Below are 23,446 nucleotides of genomic sequence, written 5' to 3'. Positions count from 1 at the left end.
TATTATGTATGTAATACTTGTTACTTTTATCACAGATTGGATGTAACCTTTGTTTCCTTATGATGTGGCTCGATGTTCTCTAATCTTGTGAAACCTGGTCCTTTCTATCTGCATGAGTCATGTCTGCTTGAAGAGAGAGATATTATTTTTTTTTTTTACCATTTGAGGAACATGTCCATTCTATTATTATTCTATTATTTCATAATTTGGACGACCCGCTAATTGCGCACAATTTGGACAAATCATTTTGATACACAAGTCTACTAATGATTGCATTTATTATGAGCATTGCTTTTCGAAGACATAGGAAATAGCTATTGCACTGCTTTTTAGACATGATTAAAGTTTGTGCCGTTTGTATACTTAGTGGAAGAAATAGAAAATGAACAACTTTAATTGGCTCATGGTCTATGCAGATGAGATGATACCTTAAATTATTATTATAGCGTTTTTTGATAATTTTGTGCAGAGACTGGATATTGGTGACAAAACCAGGAGGTTTAAAAAAAAAAATTAGCCATTTATGGTGTAAAGTATCTTTACAAGGGGCAAGTATGTCTAGCAGATATCCATTTTATACTGCAGAACAACGGTAAGTTACCACTCCGTTGTGACGGAAACCACAAATGCCTGTGTTCAGCAACAATTGGTGTGTGTGTGTGTGTGTGATATATATTATATATATATATATATATATATATATATATATATATATATATATATATATATATATACACCGTATAAGCCGAGTTTTTCAGCACATTTTTTGTGCTGAAAAAACCCAACTCGGCTTATACTCGAGTCAGAGTCTGTATTATGGCAATTTGCATTGCCATAATACAGACCGGGGGAGAGGGGGACTGGCAGAGCTGTACTTACCTGTCCTGCAGCTCCTGTCAGCTCTCTCCTCCTCCGCGCCGTCCGTTCAGCACCTCGGTCAGCTCCCAGTGTAAGTCTCGCGAGAGCCGCCCTCTGCCAGCCCCCCTCTCTTCCCCCACTGAACTGCCAATGACACTGGACCACCATGGAAGGAGCCCCCCTCCCTGCCATATATCAAGCAGGGAGGGGGGACGAAAAAAAAATATAAAAAATAAATAAAAAAATTAATAATAATTAAATTAAATAATAAATAATAATGATACAAAAATATAATAATAAAGTAATAATTAATAAAATAATTAATAATATATCAAAATGCCCACCCCCACCAACACATACACAAACACACACTGCATCACACACACTCACACTTCATTCATATACACACTGCACTCACACACACACTGCACTCACACACACACTGCACTCACTCTCACACACACTGCACTCACTCACACACACACTGCACTCACTCACACACACACTGCACTCACTCACACACACACTGCACTCACTCACACACACACTGCACTCACTCACACACACACTGCACTCACTCACACACACACTGCACTCACTCACACACACACTGCACTCACTCACACACACTGCACTCACTCACACACACTGCACTCACTCACACACACACTGCACTCACTCACACACACACACTGCACTCACTCACGCACACACACTGCACGCGCACACACACTGCACGCGCACACACACTGCACGCGCACACACACTGCACGCGCACACACACTGCACGCGCACACACACTGCACGCGCACACACACTGCACGCGCACACACTGCACGCGCACACACACTGCACGCGCACACACACTGCACGCGCACACACACTGCACGCGCACACACACTGCACGCGCACACACACTGCACGCGCACACACACTGCACGCGCACACACACTGCACGCGCACACACACTGCACGCGCACACACACTGCACGCGCACACACACTGCACGCGCACACACACTGCACGCGCACACACACTGCACTCATACACACACTGCACTCATACACACACGCACTCATACACACACGCACTCATACACACACGCACTCATACACACACGCACTCATACACACACGCACTCATACACACACGCACTCATACACACACGCACTCATACACACACGCACTCATACACACACGCACTCATACACACACGCACTCATACACACACGCACTCATACACACACGCACTCATACACACACGCACTCATACACACACGCACTCATACACACACGCACTCATACACACACGCACTCATACACACACGCACTCATACACACACGCACTCATACACACACGCACTCATACACACACGCACTCATACACACACGCACTCATACACACACGCACTCATACACACACGCACTCATACACACACGCACTCATACACACACGCACTCATACACACACGCACTCATACACACACGCACTCATACACACACGCACTCATACACACACGCACTCATACACACACGCACTCATACACACACGCACTCATACACACACGCACTCATACACGCACTGCACTCATACACGCACTGCACTCATACACACACGCACTGCACTCATACACACACGCACTGCACTCATACACACACGCACTGCACTCATACACACACGCACTGCACTCATACACACACGCACTGCACTCATACACACACGCACTGCACTCATACACACACGCACTGCACTCATTATATACACCCACTGGAACTGCCAATGACACTGGACCACCAGGGAAGGAGCCCCCTCCCTGCCATATATCAAGCAGGGAGGGGGACGAAAAAAAAATATAAAAATAAAATAAAAAAATTAATAATAATTAAATTAAATAATAATAATACAAAAAATATAATATTAAAAAATAAAGTAATAATAATTTATCAAAATGCCCACCCCCACCAACACATACACAAACACACACTGCATCATACACACACACACACTGCACTCACACACACTGCACTCACACACACACACTGCACTCACACACACACACTGCACTCACACACACACACTGCATTCATACACACACTGCATTCATACACACACTGCACTCACACACACACTGCACTCACACACACACTGCACTCACACACACACTGCACTCACACACACACTGCACTCACACACACACTGCACTCACACACACACTGCACTCACACACACACTGCACTCACACACACACTGCACTCACACACACACTGCACTCACACACACACTGCATTCATACACACACACACACACTGCATTCATACACACACACACACTGCACTCATACACACACACACTGCACTCATACACACACACTGCACTCATACACACACGCACTGCACTCATACATACACGCACTGCACTCATACATACACGCACTGCACTCATACATACACGCACTGCACTCATACATACACGCACTGCACTCATATACACACACTGCACTCATATACACGCACTGCATTCATTATATACACACTGCATTCATTATATACACACACTGGAAATAAATATTCAATTAATATAATTTTTTAGGATCTAATTCTCTTTAGAAATTTACCAGTAGCTGCTGCATTTCCCACCCTAGTCTTATACTCGAGTCAATAAGTTTTCCCAGTTTTTTGGGGTAAAATTAGGGGCCTCGGCTTATATTCGGGTCGGCTTATACTCGAGTATATACGGTATGTATATATATATATATATATATATATAATAAACAATACACAAGATCCAGCGCACTCTCCTATCTACTAAACAGCAACTTCAATGTTGACAGACTTTATTAGTTTTCAAAAGGTTTTCTTTAAAAACACCTTATCTAGGCAAAAAATAATGGGGATTTAGTTACATTATATGATCATGCATTGCATAAGCCTGCCACAACGTCAATGTACCCCATCTTTGGCAGGTCCTGGCATGGGGTACATTGACGTTGTGGCAGGCTTATGCAATGTATGATCATATAATGTAACTAAATCCCCATTATTTTTTGCCTAGATAAGGTGTTTTTAAAGAAAACCTTTTGAAAACTAATAAAGTCTGTCAACATTGAAGTTGCTGTTTAGTAGATAGGAGAGTGCGCTGGATCTTGTGTATTGTTTATTGTATAATATGGCCCCCAGCAGCACCCCATTTAAGCATGTTCAGGTGAGTGCAGCCACCCCCCCATGTTCCATATGTATATATATATATATATATATAATTTTTTTTTAGTGCAGTGGTTCTTAACTCAAGTCCCTCTCACAAACAGTTAAGTATATAACAGTACTGTAGCTTTGCAATATGTTCTTTAATAGTAAACGTGGCAAGTGACTTAAATTATGATATATGTTGTAAAATTACTTTTTATATAAAACAATCAAATATAAAACAAAGAATTCAAAATGAATGTAAAATCTAAGGCAAAAATAGCCAACCTGAAAAGAGAGCTGGCTTTAGTGAATAATCCTGTAGGTGTGGCAGAGGTGTTCTCCGTTGCATTGGGAACAATAAACATCTATGTTTTTGGCAGTTGCTTGGGACTGTCTGAAATGTTCCTGTTCGACAACAGTTGACCATATAAAATGCCTCGAGGACTCCGTTTTGAGTCTTGATGAGAAAGCCAAGTGATCTTGCTTAACTCATGGTTAAGAGAGTGAGCTGTAATTGAAGTAAATGCAGCACAGTTATTTTTTATTTTTTGTTTTGTCACAGTTCTATATTTTTCTCTTTGTACAGGTAAAGATGATGTCAGAAAATGATCAACAAAATGTGTGTTCCTAAATTTTGTTTGTGGAACCAATAAATGTCCATTCTAGTATGGTAGATTGCTCTGTGCTATAAATTGCATAATCTCCAACATCAGCATCCCGTGAAGTGGGACCCACTGGAAATGGGAATAGATCTGCCCGAAGACCTGGCATGTCAGCCTGGCTTGCATGCACACCAGGCAGCCTGTCAATCACATGGGCTAGCCAACTGAGGGTAGTCCATGCAGGGAGCACCACTTCAGTGCTCTTTGCATGGTCTCAGTACCCAGACACACCTATGTTATGCTTTTTGGGGACACCAGGGAACAAATTCAGGAGGGCGGGATATGACCCTGAAATCGGGACTGTCCTGCTGTAATTAGGACTATAGGGAACTGAGATAAAGAGATATAATCCTGCTGGGAAGGATAGAGTTTTTAAATGTTTTACAGTTGAAGAATGTTTCAGCAGGTTTTTCACTATTTTTTTTCATTTTTATTTGTTATTGATTTGAGTTATTTATAACTACCGTAGTGTACACTGTGACTACCAGTTTCTTTTGATGATTTTTTTTATTTTTCTTCATCATCAAATCTACTCGTGCAAACATTTGTTTGGCCTTGCTCCTCTGAATCAAATATCTTTTAATTCATATCTGAACAAACTGACTAATTTTGTATTTAACTGTGAAGCCTTCTTTATTGAATAAGAATTGTTGAGTCGCACTCCACCACAGGTAAGGTATCAGATGCATCAATTGGTTTGAGCGAAATTAAAAAAAACAAAACTAATTTTTGCACAATACAATAAATAATGTGCAAAAGCGCTACATAAAGGAAATAGATGTTCCAAATAAATAAATTGCTAGCTATAAATTATGAGCAGCTTCCACACTGTAATGTGTGATTCCGCCAAAACACAAACATACTTTAAAAAAATAAATATATATATAGTAGAACAGTATATTTAAACAGTGCAATAAATGTGATGTTCACCTCTAGAAACTATTACTTATCTTATAAATTAATAATCCTGCTTATGTACCTTTTAAAAAGACCATAGATATACAAAATAGTGTAAAACCTTTATACGATGTAATATATCTAAAATGGAGCAATTACATATTCCACAGTTATAAAAACTAGCAATGAAACCTATTTGTGGAGACGTTTGGGTCTGTTAAGGCGACCACACTCCCATCTTTGTAGGTGTATATAAGGGATGTTGAAGAAGAGGGAGCAGCACCTTGATATGTTTCTGAGGCAGATGCATTCTCCGAGGTAGTATGAAATATAGAGACCGAAAGATACAGCAGACTATAGTGTAGTATGTCCCACATACAGTGGCAAAATAAGAAGTGAAAATGCACTTATAGATTTAAGCGCTAAGATAGGACAGACAGGAAAACTTGCTTCAGTAAACTGGCACTTTTACTGCAGAGTTTCTTTTAATGTTCATGCCCACCAATTCAGTATTAGTGCCCTTATTTCCAGTTCACCGGGTGAGTGTTCTGCTCACTATACCTGTATATTCCAAGTAAAAACAAATAAAATAAGAAAGTTTGGCTTCAACAAGAAAAAATTAGATTGTAGTACTGTTTTCCTGGCACTGCAGGTCCCTTCTCCCTCCCACCCCCCATCCGATGTTGCTGAAGGGGTTAAAACCCCTTCAGTGACTTGCATGTATCCATCGCCGATGTCCCTCAGCGCTGGGTCAGGGTTCGCCCACGCTCTTCCCCTGCTGACGTCATCCGGCGGGGGAGCAGTGCCGCGCACACGCGCATTAGACCTCCCCATAGTAAAGCATTGAATAATGCTTTCAATGCTTTCCTATAGGAATTTCAGCGACGCTGGAGTACCTCACATAGCATGAGGACGTCCAGCGACGCTATAGCGTCTAGTAGACAGCCACTAGAGGATGACTTAACCCTGCAAGGTAAATATTGCAGTTTATGAAACCTGCAATAATTACACTTCCAGGGTTAAGGGTAGTGGAAGTTGGCACCCAGACCACTCCAATGGGCAGAAGTGGTCTGGGTGCGTGAAGTGTCCCTTTAAATGCAATTTAAAATATACATTTTAAGCAAAATGTTTAAAATAGTTATAGAACAACCTTCAGTGAAAAAACTTAGAAGCTAACCGCATAGTCTGCTTGTTTTATCATATGCACACTTTAATAAGACCACTGATTTGAAGTAGTTATGGTGTCTGTATTCTGTGCAGCATTTCCCTATGAAATGCTTATACAGAGCTTAACGCCTCTACTGCCGAAGGTTTATCTCCACCTCCTGTAATATCATTGGGGCGTCATTAGCCAGCCCAGAACTACAGTTCCAGGCTGGGTAATATCCATTATGTTGCTGATTTATATGGCGCTGATGCTTTCAGCCAATGAATGGTGACTGCTTTAGCTATGTAGAAGCTGGATGTTTTCACAGTCAAGAGGAGAGAACCTAGGTAAAGGGGACAAATTATTGCAATACTGGGAAAGAAGGCCAGGTTTATCTTGTCATCCGAACCACTACATCCCGTTAAGATGTTTGGAGTGGCCCTTTAAAGTGCTAAATGTGATACAGACCTAGCATTCTTTTGCTTTAATAAATCAAGGATCTATTATGGGATAGCAGAGTATTGGGGTTGTATCTTTGGTAGAAATTGGACCATGAGAACTCATGGTAATGTATGGACCTTCTCTGCAAAAGGAGAGCGAAGGAGGTGAAATCATTTGTGTTGCTGGCATAATGCCGAATGAATGTTTTTGGATTCAAACCTTTCCCATAAACGGTACCTTTCAATTAAACTCCTATCTAATATTTTCTTTCTGAAATGTCTCAAATGAATCAGCAACTTCTTATTCAAAAAGTAATACAAAATAAATGAGATCCACTTGTATAAGTGAAGGGAGGCTGGTGTTAGTTTCTTGTCATTGGTGCATCCCCAATAAATAGGGAGCCACAAGGAGCTCAATTTGCTTATTTAAGTAGACATTCTATACATGTATTTTACTGTCCCTTGGAAACCCAGGGGAAAGCATGTATAATGTCAGTAAAATCACTTTCTTGGTTGTCAGTCCACCCATTCTGTATCTTTTTTGTTGTATAGCTCTCTAGACCCCTTGCCTAGCTCTTGTGTAAGAGTTATTGGCTACTAGCCCGAGTACGGAGTAGCTGCATACCATGCTGTCATGGAATGCTGTGCCTGTTAAACTTTACAATTCATATTGTTTCTGCTCTTTAATTAATACGATTAATAAGCTATCTTCCTGGTTTAGCAGAGCTCATTTGACATTCTTTTAGTACTCTTGGTTGGTGTAATGAGAGCAACAAATGTTACTTTACTTTGAAAAAGAATTTAATCATTTACAGATTGTGAAAGCATGAAGCTCTAAGGAATCTCAAACATGCCCCCCACAGAGTCACTTTACATAGATTTAAATTGGCTTTTCATTTAAAAATAAAGAAACTCTTATATGTTTCCATTCTTCCTATTGCTTCTTTTTATCATATTCTGTTTTAAGAAAATATGTAGTGGCTATTGTGCAAGGAGGCCATGAGTGCAGTCCCTCCTGGTTTTGTCAATCCAAAAATCCCCATCCCTGCAGTGCTACCAACCAAATCACTGATACTGAAGCATTTATGTTTTACTTCTTCCCTCCTACCTATATCAATTGGAGGGAATTTATTGGAGAGAATGCATCAGCTGACACTCTCAGCCAATACATGACATGAAAAGCAGACTTTTTTTTTTTTTTTTACATTGCCCTCTTTCTTACAAAGCCCAGAGCTAGTTGACCTGCCATATTGTGTTTGAGGTTAGAATGTGTGAAAACACAGATTTTATGTTCTGTTTTATGTGTCCTTGACTGAGGCAGTAATATTTAGTTACCAGGACATGCTTGATATCTTTTTATTATTTTTTTCCCAGCACATATCATTCTAAAATAACTTACTAAGCAAGTGCTCTGAAACGGAACTCTTTGTGAGGTGAAAACTGCTATAATGTGTAAGCATAGCTGAACATGAATCTGCCATTTACATGAATGTCACATGAACTAGAAAAATAAAATTGATTACATTTGTAAATGTTAAATAAAGAAGTGTCAATATTCATTCAAAATGCTTCCTTTACATTGCTAACTATAGCTAATATTGGAAAAGTGCAGGTCGGTAATAAATATAATGAGGTACAAAGTGCTTTTAGTGCCTGCAATATGCTCGACAACTATTGTTTAAGAGCACATATGTGCACCAATAAAGTCTTCCCCAACATTGACTTGATATGACCATTTCAGTGCTGTTGAGTCTTGTATGTCTTTGTTGTAGAAATAGGAAAAATTATATGCAAAATGATGGCCAAAAGTATGTGAATACCAGCTCATCAAATATCCACATCCAAAGTGATGTGCTCTAGCTGAGTCTTGTACCCCATTTCCTGCATTCATTTTGTCCACTCTTCCTTCATGGCTTTCCCCAACATGTAGCTGTTTCTTTCTTCATCTACAAGAACATTATGGAAGTAGGGTACTAGTGGGTGGTTTTAGGTTTTTCTTCTTTTTTTTTTTGGGGGGGGGGAGGGGGTTGTTGAAGTCAGAACACTGTTCAGGCCAACTTCATTTTTCCATACCAGTCTTGACGAATCATTCTGTAACCGGAAACCATCCACTTGCTGTGACAAGAATGGTCTAGATTCTTATAGCAGATCGGTGGTGACAAACCTATGCTAACAAATTCATTAGATTGCTTAACTTATTACATTGTGTTTATAAAAAAAAAAAAGGAACACTAACCTTTAGAGAGCATCAAGCCAAATGCACATTAACACATACCCTCATGTGTTTTTTGTGTGTGTTTTTAAAACTTTTTTTCTTTCTTTCTTTTTCTTTCTTTCTTTCTTTCTTTGTTGACGGGGAAACCAGAATGAATTTATAAAATGCCGATCTTTGTTCTGTAAAAGCTAAACACTTTCACTTGTATTATGAGTTGCAGGTTAATGCTGATTTGAGTAAACAATGATGCCAGCTCTGCTTATTCATGGGAACGTCAGAACTTTGGATAAAAATCTCGGCTGATTTTGTTTTGTTTTTGTTGCGAAGAGAACATATTATGTCTCTCAAAAAAATTTCTGGATATGACTCTAGCATACAAGGATAAAGTAGGATATTCCGAACACTACATTACATGTTTAATTTCCTATGTTTGATTTTGTGGACGAGCTAAATTAGTAATGACATTGGTGTTTGTTACAAAGACAATAGTTAGCTATGTGTACATACCAAAGTAGAGCAGTTTAGCAATTATATCCAATCCTTGCCAGTAGAGGTCAGGATTTCTTTGTGTATTTGTGAATTTGTTCTGAATAAATTAGGTATTGTCAGAAGGAAGGCTAGACTAAAGTATTTATCATTTAGCTTTATGTACATATGACTCATGTGAAGTAATGCTGCCGTTTGGGGAATGTCATTGCGTCTTGTCTCTTGACAGTTGCTTTTCATTTTGACAATCAAAATCCTTCTTTGTTTTTATTTCTTCATCAATGCAGGTTTGTGATGCAAATCATTGTTTGTTTTGGGACATGTTGCCAGCACATTATTTAGGAGTTGCTAGGTAAATGTCTCGCCCACCTGAGCAATTCTACATTCCAATAGATCACACAACTGTCATAATGTCAAAATCCTAACTAGAGAGATCTTCTTGTCTAAGTCCAGCTAATCACAGGTATCAACATTTTAACATTTGTTCATTCTTTGTACACTGTAATTTGTATTCATAATTTTGTAGAGATGGCCGTGATACTACATATTGTAAAAAGCAAAAGAAAATCATTCACTCATTCTTTATGAATAATTTCTAAAAAAAAAAATGGCATTATTTGTACAATGATTTTTGAGACAGACCTATATACTTGCTAAGTTAGTTGTAATCATATCTAGCATAAATAATGATAACTGGGCTCAGCAAATTCAAGGCGCAATATCGCCAAGGTGGGTCTTGTGCCTTTCATCCCTTACCTATTTTGGAGGTATTCAACTTCCTAAGAATACTGCACCTTATTGTTATAGTTCATAGAGATGTAGATGACACTGAGAAGTGTTAACACATCAGGAGTGAAGAAAAAAATAGTAACCTGTTTGTGACACTACTGAGGAATTCTATTCACTGTTGGAGTTCAGATAATGGTGGCAAGGATCAAGTGGTTTGAGACTCTGATGAGTCTAGGAATGGTGAAAGTGAAATTATAGTATACGAAAAAATGGTTTTATCATAACCTTCTGTATCCTAGAGGAATGTGGCAATCCCTGATTATTTGAATGTTCTTTAAAATTCTATCTATCGATCGATCGCAGGTGGTGCAGTTGGCGTGTGTTCCTAGGATTAAGACCTATGGAAGGAATCCATCACAAACTTTGAAAACCTGGCATGTCTGCATAAGAGGGGTTTGAGTCAATATCATGTTTTATTGGTGTTTCTTCCCACACCACCACCTCTTTATGCACTTTGGAGTTAGTCAATTGGCAATGGAAACAGAATATTTTACAGTTGTCAATACTGAAAATATATAACTTAAAATAATGGCTTCATTCAAGTGTACCGTAAAAATCACACACTGATCTGTCACGGAACCAGTGTGAAATGCTCAGAATTTTTCCAACAGAAACCATTCTCATTGGACTTTGGACAAAATAAAATGGATATATAACTTTATGACTATTTTCTGATAAGAGGCTGTAGCATTATTTTAATTGCAAGGATTATTCCTGAGCAGATCACATTTTAACAGTAGGTTATATTTAAATAACCCCTAATACTAGAGGCTTTAAACCAGCAAAAAGGTAACCAGGTTAAAGGAGAACTGTTTTATTTTATGACCTTGATTATTGACTTGTAAAATGGCATATGGCAATTGTAAACACAGTTTAGCGAACAAGTCACATGTATTGTTAGCGTGTATTAAACGAGTACATTTTAAAGTGAATGAAACTCTCAACCATTTACTATAGTCCTGCATAGGTCTTTTCTGTAAAAATAATTGGAGTCTACTGCAGGAGAAGCTGGCTTGGGACTCCGGTAAGTTGTCAAATCCTACTAAAATGACTTGGCTACTTACTATGGGATGTCCCCAAGGTACTCCAGGCACTATAACCACTCAAAGAAATGTGAATATAAAATAAAAATAAAAACATTGGATTCTTAGTTTGTTTTTTACATTAAAGTATTTTTTTTGTGTGTGTGTTTTATGTACCTTAAATTGGCTTACTTTTATGTATGCTAGAGGAAATGTAACTGAGAAGGTACCATTAGCTCCTAGGGACACTATAGTCACCTGAACAACTTAACCCCTTAAGGACACATGACATGTCTGACACGTCATGATTCCCTTTTATTCCAGAAGTTTGGTCCTTAAGGGGCAGTTTTGGTGTTTAGAACATGCCCCTGCAGCCTCACTGCTCAATCCTCTGCCATTTAGGAGTTAAATCCCTTTGTTTATGAACCCTAGTCACACCTCCCTGCATGTGACTTGCACAGCCTTCCATAAACACCTCCTGTAAAGAGAGCCCTATTTAGGCTTTCTTTATTGCAAGTTCTGTTTTAATTAAGATTTTCTTATCCCCTGCTATGTTAATAGCTTGCTAGACCCTGCAAGAGCCTCCTGTATGTGATTAAAGTTCAATTTAGAGATTGAGATACAATTATTTAAGGTAAATTACATCTGTTTGAAAGTGAAACCAGTTTTATTTTTCATGCAGGCCCTGTCAATCATGGCCAGGGGAGGTGTGACTAGGGCTGCATAAACAGAAACAAAGTGATTTAACTCCTAAATGACAGTGAATTGAGCAGTGAAATTGCAGGGGAATGATCTATACACTAAAACTGCTTTATTTAGCTAAAGTAATTTAGGGGACTATAGTGTTCCTTTAAGGATGGAGGCAACTGTCCATATTCTGAACATTTTTTTTGAATGAGTGGAGACTGGGTAAAAGTCTAACGGAGAAAGGAAGGGAGTTCCACAGAAAAGGTGCAGCCCTGGAGAAGTCTTGGAGGCGAGCATCAGATGTGGGAATACCGGACAGAGGATAGATGTAGGTCTTTGGCAGAGCGCAGGGGCCTCGATACTTGTGTAATAAGGAGGATAGGTAGGTTGGAGCAGCATTATGTAGGGGCTTGTAAACAAGCACCAGAATCTTAAATTGAGCCCTATATCTAACTGGAAGCCAATGTAGGGACTGACAGAGTGGGAAGGCGTGGGAGGTGCGTACGGACAGGAAAATGAGTCTCGCCGCCGCATTCATTATAGATTGAAGCGGTGCAGTCTTGAACCACATAAGACCACTGAGAAGGGGATTACAGTAGTCAAGGCGAGAAAGAACTGCATAGACCAGCACCTTAGCTGCGTCTGGTGTTAAGGGCGGATGTTTTTTAAATAGAAGCGGCAGGATTTGGCGATCTGCATGACTTCACAGTATGCCTTTGTATGTAACCGTCCCAGCTCTCCATCCAGATGACATGAATACGTGACTTACACGAACTGTACACCGAGCCTAACCCTACACTATCCAGAATACTAACTCTGAGGGATTACCTCTGCTGACATCAGTAGAAGGATTTCCTAGCCGACACAGCAGACAGCGCACGGAGCATCATATCCTGGGTGATGGCTGCATGAGAGGGAGATCTCCAGTCCACCTGTTGATCGCTCAGCCACTGGGATTTCAGCAGATTTCTGGGCTGTATGCAGCACTAACTTTAAGTGCTGCATACAATTTATTTGTTAGTCTAGGACCACTTAATATGGCCCCCGCTTACAGAGTGGAGCCTCGGGTATCAATTCCATTGGTCTCCCTCGCTACAGTATTAAAGCCCACTATTGTGATGGATTGGAAAATCTGAACGTCCTTAAGGGATTAAACCAGTGCATGACTTTCCGAAGGATCCTGAATGCCATTTGAATGACAGATGAACCAGTTGACCTCACAAGTAGGGAACACTCATTATAGCAGGAAGTGACAAACTAACCTTTTATTTGCATTTTAAGATTTAAATTAAAGGACTTAGACTATAAAGAAATAAGTTTTAAAATATAATTACCGTAAATCTTTTCAGATTATTAGTAATATTATTGTACTTCTTATCATTTTTAATCTATAGTTATGAAAAGAGCAGAACAGAGTAAAGTCAATCCCCGGGTTTGAAATAAAATATACAAATGTTTACTATCAGTCACAAGAAAATGTTACCTGTACAGTCATTGTCCGCATGAATGACATATTTTTATTTGTTTGGCATATCTATTGTCACGGATTACTGGAAATTTCCATCGTTTGCAAAGTCATGATAAACTACTTTTCACTTTCATTTATTTTGTATTTCAAGGCAGCTGTATAGATGATTAGATGAAATGACTTATTGGATAAGAAAAACATTAATTAAATTGCTAAACTGACAGTGTTGATGGGCAGAAATCTATGTGGCATCATGAAGCAGAAGGGGGAAAAAAAATTCAACGTGTCTAAAGCAGGATTGTCAAAATGCAGCCCTCATAGCTGCTAGAGCATTATGGGAGTTGCAATCAAATGTTTGTTTAGTACAAATATAACAAGATTTTGAGAAACCTCTACCATGGAACATGAGCATAGATGTGTATGACCTACACATTGCACATACGTGATAAAAGTGGCGATTTTGCCTTTTGATTCAAGAACATCAGCAGGGATCTCCGTTTTGTCTCTTGCTGCCATTATGTTCTTTTCTTTATTTTCTCCCTTTTTTTCAATTCTTTATTTAAGTCGTGACACATAATAAAAGCAGAGCAGTCATACATTGTCGTGGCTTGCGCAGAAGCCGATATAGTCCATGTGCTCAAATGTACTTTGTGTGCGTGACGAGTGTGCACTGGACTGAACCTTTTTATAGAACATATGGAAAACATAGGTACCAATAAGGGTTGCATTGTTGGTGTTAGCCCTGGACATCTACTGGGGCCGTTGCGTGTTGTCTGTGGTACAGTTTTTGAGAAACTACTCTGCTTTTCTTAGGTGAGTTTTTACAGAACCCCTTTCTTTTGGCAGTAAATACTAAATAGCTTGTTCACAGAGGAAAAGAGTGGCCGAATGAAGAAAAGTATGTTGGCTCTCTCTAATTGTCTTCTTGGAACCATTTCCCAGTATAGCGCTATGTTTTTTTTCTTTCTTTCTTTTCTTTCTTTCCTCTGGGCGTGTATTGATTCTATACGGGTAGCAGAGTTGAGGTATGAACTCTGTTCACCTCCCTACCCTCCCCCTCCCTGTCATTTAGGCTGTTTAATGAGGTTTTTTCTTTATGTATGTATGTATGTATGTAAGAATGTATGTGTGTATGTATGTGTGTGTGTGTGTGTGTATATATATGTATATATATATATATATGATTCCAGTAGAGAGCACTCAGGAGTCTTTCAAGGTAAATCTAATCTGTTGCTTTATTGAGCAATTACAAATTCACACAACGTTCCAGTCGACGTTTCAGTCTGTAAAAGACTTGAAAAAAGTATTTTACAGACTGAAACGTCGACTGGAACGTTATGTGAATTTGTAATTGCTCAATAAAGCAACAGATGAAATTTACATTGAAAAACTCCTGAGTGCTCTCTACTGGTATCGTATACAATTTGGTTGGAGACAGCACCAGAGCATTAAAAGACCGGGAGCATTGAGTGCTGGGACGTGTGTGTGTGTATATGTATATATATATATATATATATCTATATCTATATCTATATATATATATATATATATATATATATATCTTTCCAGTTTTGGAATAAAATTGTGTTCTTAATATTTTGATTTTTATTTTAAAGGGACCTTTGTGTTTTATGGGCTTTGGAGCAAAACATTAGTGTTTTTCCCGAGTTGTATCTATTGTTGTGGGTTATCCCTTTAACACACCATTTTGCCCCATGAGTGAACTAAATTTCTTATGGACATGGAGTAAGCTAAACGTACAGACCTAAGTAACAACAAATAGACTTTCCATGTACCAGTCATTAGGGTGGCCGGGCTAGCAGTAGAAGAGTCAGAATGCCAAGGTCAAGGACAGGAGAGATACTGATAAATGCTTAAACTAGCCAAGGTCAAACGTTACAGAGATCAATAGAAACACATAAATAGTCAATATCCGATGCTAGGAAAAGGATACACAAGGAACATGCTCTTGGGTTACTAGAACCACAACAAGACAACATGGAGAGGTAAGTGTTTATATAGGCAGCACTTAATTTCTACTAGCCCACATCATAGTGGAATTCCTTATGATTGGTGGGTGATAGAAAACCATTTTTTGACTGTATGAAAATGTCATAGTTCTGTGCCATATTCAGTCTGGCAAATTTTCTTGTCGGACCGGAATTTTGTCGCCCATAACATCCCGTGGCGTCACTGAAAACACTGGGGGGACTGGTTAAGAGACATGTGTTACTGACAAACCACTTTTTTTTTTTTTCTCTATGAACCTTGAATACTTTACAATTGTGAAATATGATGGTTATCACGTTGCCAAAATATCTAAGTCAGATTTTTTTTTTTCCTTTAATTTCCAATGTCAACTCTGTCTGCCCATCAAACTTTTTATACATTTCCTCGTAACTATGATGCACAATGCCCTGGGAAGTCAGAGTTGTTGTTTTTGTTTTTTTTTGTTTTTAAACAGGAGATGGAAAAATATATATATTTTTTTTTTATAAATTCTTTATTTTGTCGTGCAATAGGGTTAACAGACAAGCCTGCGGTGCCACGATAGCAACTCAGGCAGTTCATAGCTCATATTGTCATGAAAGAGTTGCGTTGCACATTTTTTTTTAAACAGGTTATAAACATTTGGTCAGCAGGAACAAGTCAAGCCTTGTGGTAGTTACGTTTAGACCATATTAATAATATATGATTTTAGCAAGCTTGGCTAAATAGTGAGATCGCTAGTCGTCGCTTAACAGTGCTAATTTAGTATTGTCTATATAGGTAACAGGTTTGTACTTTATAATATGCTAAACAGTTTTAAACAGATTGTCACGTTGGCCTCCAACACATTCTAAGTAATTTATGGTCTGCAATTGCGAAATAAATGAACATTGGCACATTGCTCACTGTTTGGTTAGCTGAACGAAAAACATTACAAGGTAGAAGGGATTAAAGGGAGTAAATTGTTAAAGAGTAGTGTTATCCTGCTGGCTAGTGAAAACAACCCACAGCCTGCATCGGGCCATATTGCTTCACTATTAATGAGTGTAAAAGTTTGGTTGCTGTATTCACACGAGGAGAGAAAGCAGCATGACTTTTACAATATATATTAGGTTGAACTGGGCTAGGTTTGCATGACTGTGGATATAACTAGACATGGTATAAAGCCTTTGTACTTCGAGTAAGCTTAGCTTTGTAAATTGTTCATAACTTGAGGCAGACAGTTTAGCTTGTAGTGGGCAGCTCCCATTACGAGTGAACAAGTCCCTCTGTAGGCTATTCTTCACCCTATGCCGTTTCTACCGGGTCCCCGGTGCCAGTAGCGTAGGTCCTTCATGGTCTGGACCAGATTGGTGGCTGGTATATAGCTCGCTGTGTCCTCTTCAAGGCACCTCCCGTGTTGTTTCAGCGGCCCTTTAATGAGTGGGAAGTGGAGGGGGAGTCTTGCTGCAGTTGCTTGTACCTTAGATCGGCGTCGTGTAGGTGCTCGACTCGCAGGTGTCTTTGTCTGTACTCCCCTCCGCCTGAGTTTCGGTGTTCCCGCTGGTTTCGTCGTAGGTTTCCTGGCAGGGAGGCGCACATGGGGGTGCCGCCCGCTTGGAGCCCTAGCCGTTGGAGGGGACTGGGTGCTCGCGGGCCTCATGTGTGGTGTGGGGGGTGGGGGGTGGGGGGTGGGGGGTGTTACGGGGCTCTGTGAGGTGATTTTCTCTGCTTTCTTTGTGTTCCCTATTGTGAGATCGGCCGCCTCTCCAGGGTTCACCAGGCCACAGGTCAATCATCCTGCTCTCCGGGATTGTGTCCACCTGCAGGTCGCTATTGTCGCTCATATTGAGCTCCGGTACCGCCAGGGAAAGTAATCCGCCGTCTTGGTGTGTTTTTCCTTCGCGTTTCTGGGCAGAAATCCTCATTTTTGTTCAGAGTGGCCTGGAGCTCATACGATACACGTCTGCCCAGCATGTCAGTCAGGCCCCGCCCCCTGGAAAACATATTTTTTAAGTGTATACTTGCCCAGTTACATTTTTGTTTAGAAATTCTTCATTATTTATTCTACATGCATTTGCAAAGGTGTTTATTAAGGAATGCATCTTGCCAGCCTGCACTGCAGGACTTTGTTCAGCGATTTGGTTTATTACCAATGAAACTATTTGAGGCATTTTTATGATCTCTTACTGACTTCACACAAGTGAGTTTTCTATGGCTTTATGACTCGAATCATTTTCACCTTCCAAATTAACGTCAAACCATACAAAACGTCAACTAATCGTTTCACTGACTTTTTAACTACAATGAATTACAATGCCATGATTACTAAATCATGTCAGGCTAATTGTTAGATGAGAGGCAGTGCTTAGAGCAGGGCCTGCAAATGATTGTTTTATTCTTATCTTGCTGCAGAACAACTCCCTGTAAATCTGTTTGAGAACCTTTCTCAGAATGCTTTTCAACTCTTATTTTTTTTTCTGAGTAAGTTATTGACTATTGCTGTGTGATCCATTGTGTATATGTAATTATTTATTGTTCATCTGCAAAATGAAAAGGATTCATTTTTGGTTCCATTGTAAAGGGTATTCATTTTAAAATGCTCATAAGTCCATCAACTACTCCTATGGTACACTAATAAGACGACAAGCAGAGTATTCAGGGAGTTGTTTGTTTTCCTCTGTATAGCATCAGGAAATAGTCCTACTAATCTGGTACTTATGAGAGATGGATGGAACAACATGTGTTCTTCCTTGCCAGTATTGCCTTTCATTACCAAGTTGAGATGCATTCCCAGGTCCCAAAAAACCCCAAACCAACTATTGAGTCAAACTAATAAATATAAATACAGCACTCAGACACAATCTTTGTGTCAGGAAAATAATACAAATAAAGATTTCATATACAGAGTGGTGCATTACCAAAAAATACATTAAATTTAACATATAGTAGTCCATATATCTGACATGGTTAAATTAATCTATTATACACATATCCTCTATATTGATCTATAGTGATATCAGTGGTTCATAAAGAGTCCGGTGGATCCATGGCTGTATGGCTGTGGTTCCACTCCAATGGTAGCAGTAGTCAATGCAAAAAATGCAGAACTAAAAATGAGAAAAATACAAAAATGAAAAAATAATAGTGGAACAATAAATATTGGAGCAAAAAATAATATATTTAACAGTCTCTCAATCTGATGGGAATTTTTTTTTTTTTTTTTTTTTAAAGACCGTGTTTACTGCAAAAAGCCTGCAGAGACTGACTATGCTCACCAGAAAAATACAATAAGCTGTAGTTGTTTTGGTGACTATAGTGTCCACTTATACACTCAGGCACACCTACAATATGGAGCTCTTAGAAAAGTGGGACAATAGGATAGAAAATACGGATAGAGGGTTTACTTACAAAATAATGTAAATATTGCAGCACTAAGTGCAAAAGGGACACACACACACAGACCACTTCAATGAGCTAAGGTGGTCTGGGTGCCTACATTGTCTCTTTAAATAAGGACAGTTGGGCGATATGCCCTTGTTGCCAGCTTTTAGGTGAAATACACCACAAGTAGATTTGCAAATGCCTTAGAGGTCTGTTCCTATTACAAAAGAATCAATTTTGCTTAGTGCTTCCCAATTCCTTCATATGTCCATTTGAGTATTCATAAGGATGTGGTAACTGCAGTGACTATATAACAAGGGGTATGAGAAACCAGACTTTAGAGTGGATAGATGTGCTCCTCCTCCTTGGTTGATCAGGGATTAAGGTGAAGGTAACATTGCAACATAAGTTATAAACATTATTTCAAAATGCTTACAGTGAGCCCTACCTATTTTTTTTTTTTAGTGTTTATATTTGAGTCATAATAGGCATTCTTTGGCAGTCATAACCTATTCACCTTTATCGGTTTAATTGGGAATTGTAGCGTGATCAGCGTAAAGGCACAGAAATGCAACCAAACCGGTGGAGAGCATTTTTTTTATTTTTCATAAATCTTTTCTTGTAATTCACACCCTGAAGGAAGTATTTGTTAATGGGCAGGACAGATGGCCGTGAAGAAATAATTTCAGGATCATCTGGTTTATAAGCCAAAAATACACTTTTATCGCTTGTTGTAGTAGGATTTAGTACAGTATTTTCATATTTTTTTTTTTTTTTTTAATCCTTTGGCCATTGAAATACTGCACAGGATTAAATGTTAATGTTTCATGGTATTCAGTACTTTAAGTAGTCTCATTACCGTTGGAATGCTAGGTTTGAGGTTTCAGAAAGGTGGTGAGTCTACAAAGCCCAAATGCCTTACTGTGGTGTCAATACGGCTTCTCAGCCCTGTAGATATTCTGTCACACTTACTATGGTATGCATGTGGAGTTGCTCATCAACATTTAAAAAAAAAATTAAAAAATTCTGGTGTTCCAAAGAAACAAAAATTGGATATCAGATGGGGACAGCTGCTCCCGAGTCCCGATCTAGATGATCTTAATGTCATGGTAATATAGCGATAGATTCTTATTACAATCTAAAAATGGAGTAAACTGGTAAATGTGTACTCTACACCTTTTATTACCACAGTGTGTTGTGTTTGTGCTGATTACAGGTGTAGCTGTCATTAGAACTCATTAGGCGTGTTTAGATTATTATGCTAACAGCTGTATTGTCCCAGGCACTTGAATGCTTGAGACGAGACACAAAGCTAATGATTTAAAAACAAAACACAGAAAAAATTAATCTCAGCCTTTCCCTTCGTCCGTGCTGTGTGACGGTAAGGGTGCTACGCCTTTAGGATTAGATAAGGCGGGAACGTACATATTTTCCATCACATTATGTTCCCTACCACTTGTTCCTTTTGCTCACAAAGTAGTACGGCTTGTTGAGTGCATTATTGCAGAACAAAAATATGCGTGTCTGTCAATTGGCAGACAGTGGACACGACTTTAATGTATTTGTTTTATACACATGGTTTGTACACGTAACAATGCATACGCATGTTTTTAATTTTCTACGTATGAAAAGTCCTATATATGTAGAATCCTATATTTAGCTCTTCTTTCTCTACGTAGGGTGTGTACTGCTATGTGTGAGGGGCTAGACTTTTAAAGCGTAAAGGTCTTTCCAGTTGAAAATGATTAGCTCATTTCTCTATAATCACTGTAATTGTTAACCCTGAAGTGCCAGAAGTGTCTGATGCATTGTTTTTGCTATGAGTTTTGCACACTTCTGAGACAAACAGGGTTGAGTGGATGGTGCTCTCCGTATGCATTCCCACTCTTAATGTGTTTTTTTTTTCTCTGAAATGAGAGAGTATTATGATATTGATTGCTGCTTTTGCAAAATACTTACCTTGGCAAGTCTATAGCTTGGCTGTCAAGCATATTTACACTGCAAATATTATTTAGATTGCACCAACATATTCTACATTTATAGAATGGGGATAATTGACAAACTCGTACATGACACAAAATATTGATGTAGCCATTTTGATAGAATAAGAGGCATATCAACAATAGTTGTTGTGGAGCCTGTCCACAAACGATTCATAAAATATGTGTGTGAAAATGAATGATCAATTGCACAACGCTAAACCTGTCAATGTTTCATGCTTTTGCTATCCCACCTGATGTCTCATACGTGTTTTTGCACACCTCCCAAGTGTCCCTATTTAGGAGGGACAGTCTCTAATTTTGGCCCAAACCACTCTGTCCCTCTTTTCTATCCTAATGTCCCTCTTTGCTAGAATCTCCATACTCCATATTGCTGGTGTCTGCGAGTGTAACAGTTCCACAGCAATAATGTTTTTTTTTTTTTTTTTTTTTTTTAAACTATCGGTATATGGCACTGTGCTTTTTTTTAATCTTTTATAGTACCTATTTTTAAAAAAAACAGTTAGGGCTAGGTTCATTCAATGTTTTGGTAGCACTATCACAATAATAGGGGCTTGGCAGCAAGGATTCCTACAACCTTGTATAGAGAAAACATGCAAAGAAAAACAAAAGGTGGTGAACTGCGCTTTTAAACGAGGCTAACTAGGAAGTTATGTGATTTGAAGAGCAAGCATAATATATACGAATAAATATATACATACACTTGGTAATATCAGAACGTAGCGGGAATGTATTTTAACAATAAAAAAAATCCAGACAAATAGTGCATTATGTAACTTCAAATAAGCCTAAATCAATGCAAATGCAAAGGAACACTCACAATTTAGAGAGCTATGAAGAGCTCTGCTTGTATTAGCATGGGCTGTACAATCCCATCTTTGAAAATGTTAAAGGCAGGACGAGTCAATGTTCTCAGCATCAAGTAATGGTGGTAGTATATAAAAGAAATAAAAAAAAAAAAAAAAGTTGCACCAAATAGTGCAATATATAGGGATATCAGTGAAAGAAAGAAAAATAGCCCTACTTACACAAACCAGAGCAAATACTCTGGTGGTATGGATTATCCAATGGTTCTGAGGACCATTGTAATAAACGCCAAGATTAAATGTCTTCAGAACCCCATGCATCATTACCCATTATTACTGGGTGAAATTGCATGGATGACATCACCCTTCTCGCAGTACAGGTTCTAAAAAATATTCTGCCCATTGAAAGAACAGGCAGATCATGTAAAATGTGTATAAATGTTTGGTGTGTGTGTGTACATACCTTCCTTTCTCATATAGGGCTGAAATAGAATGCCACAGCAGGGCATACATTCAGATTTTTGCAAACATACCAGTAGGTGTTAAATGGAAATACATACTTTAATAAAAAAGTAAACATTTGTCACTTGCCTTAATGAATATAGCAGATTAACCGAGGAATGGAAAAAAAAATTCAACTGAATTTCAAGCACTTCTAAAATATCTGTTCCTATTTTCACAATGTTCAATTGTAATGAGGTTTATGTTTAAAAATACCTAAAATATGTAGAAAAATAAAGAACTCACAGCGTTGGTTGTTTAAGCAGGTAAGACATTAAACATCCTTTGTAGACCAAATAATTTTTAGCTGCCATAATTTTTTTTCCATTTTGTTATGTAGTATTGTATTTACTTTAGGAGTTGTCTTGTTATATTGAAACACATTCATTTTTTTTTTTGTTCCATTCCTCAATAGGAAGTTACTGGCAAAAGCTTTGGAAACAAGGACTTTCGCTCAGCTCTGGCAAATGGTGTGCTATTATGCGAGTAAGTAGCTATTTATTTCAATTTTAACTAAGATTGATATCTGCGTTGCTCCATCCTGTTTGTGTTTTGTATACTTCCTTTGTGTATGTGTGTATTTTTGAGCTGTGCTATGATTTACTTTTCATGAATAGTTATTATATATTTGTAACCTGCAGTGATACAGCTTTAGAACGCCGATTTTGGTTGATTAACTGAAAACGCATACAGGGTTAGTCACTAAAGTCCAAAAGGCCTTGTACCAAATTGGGCAAAACCAACCGGATGCGTATGAGGCCATTCGGACTGCAAAATCCGGGCAATATTCATGCTATTCAACAATGCCAGGATTTTGCAAATCAAGTCCTGAACTAGCCTGAGTTTGGGCTGGATTTCTTCTGGACATTAAAGGACCACTATAGGCACCCAGACCACTTCAGCTCAATAAAGTGGTCTGGGTGCCAGGTC

The 23,446-nt window shown here is 38.7% G+C and overlaps 1 protein-coding gene across 6 annotated transcripts in view; it reads left to right on the top strand.

Moving 5' to 3' along the window:
• LMO7 (LIM domain 7) overlaps nt 1-23,446 on the top strand; it is a 141,772-nt gene that overhangs the window by 9,082 nt on the left and 109,244 nt on the right. For all 6 annotated transcript variants that reach the window (XM_063425890.1, XM_063425884.1, XM_063425895.1 and 3 more), the window contains exon 3: nt 22,932-23,002. In XM_063425890.1, coding sequence (XP_063281960.1) covers nt 22,932-23,002 — 71 coding nt within the window. The remainder of the gene's footprint in view (nt 1-22,931; nt 23,003-23,446) is intronic.

Source organism: Pelobates fuscus, chromosome 1, assembly GCF_036172605.1.
Source record: "Pelobates fuscus isolate aPelFus1 chromosome 1, aPelFus1.pri, whole genome shotgun sequence".
In the NCBI taxonomy this organism is placed as follows: Eukaryota; Metazoa; Chordata; class Amphibia; order Anura; family Pelobatidae; genus Pelobates; species Pelobates fuscus.
Note: the sequence above shows the minus strand (reverse complement) of the source record. Positions and strands in the feature narration are given on the sequence as shown.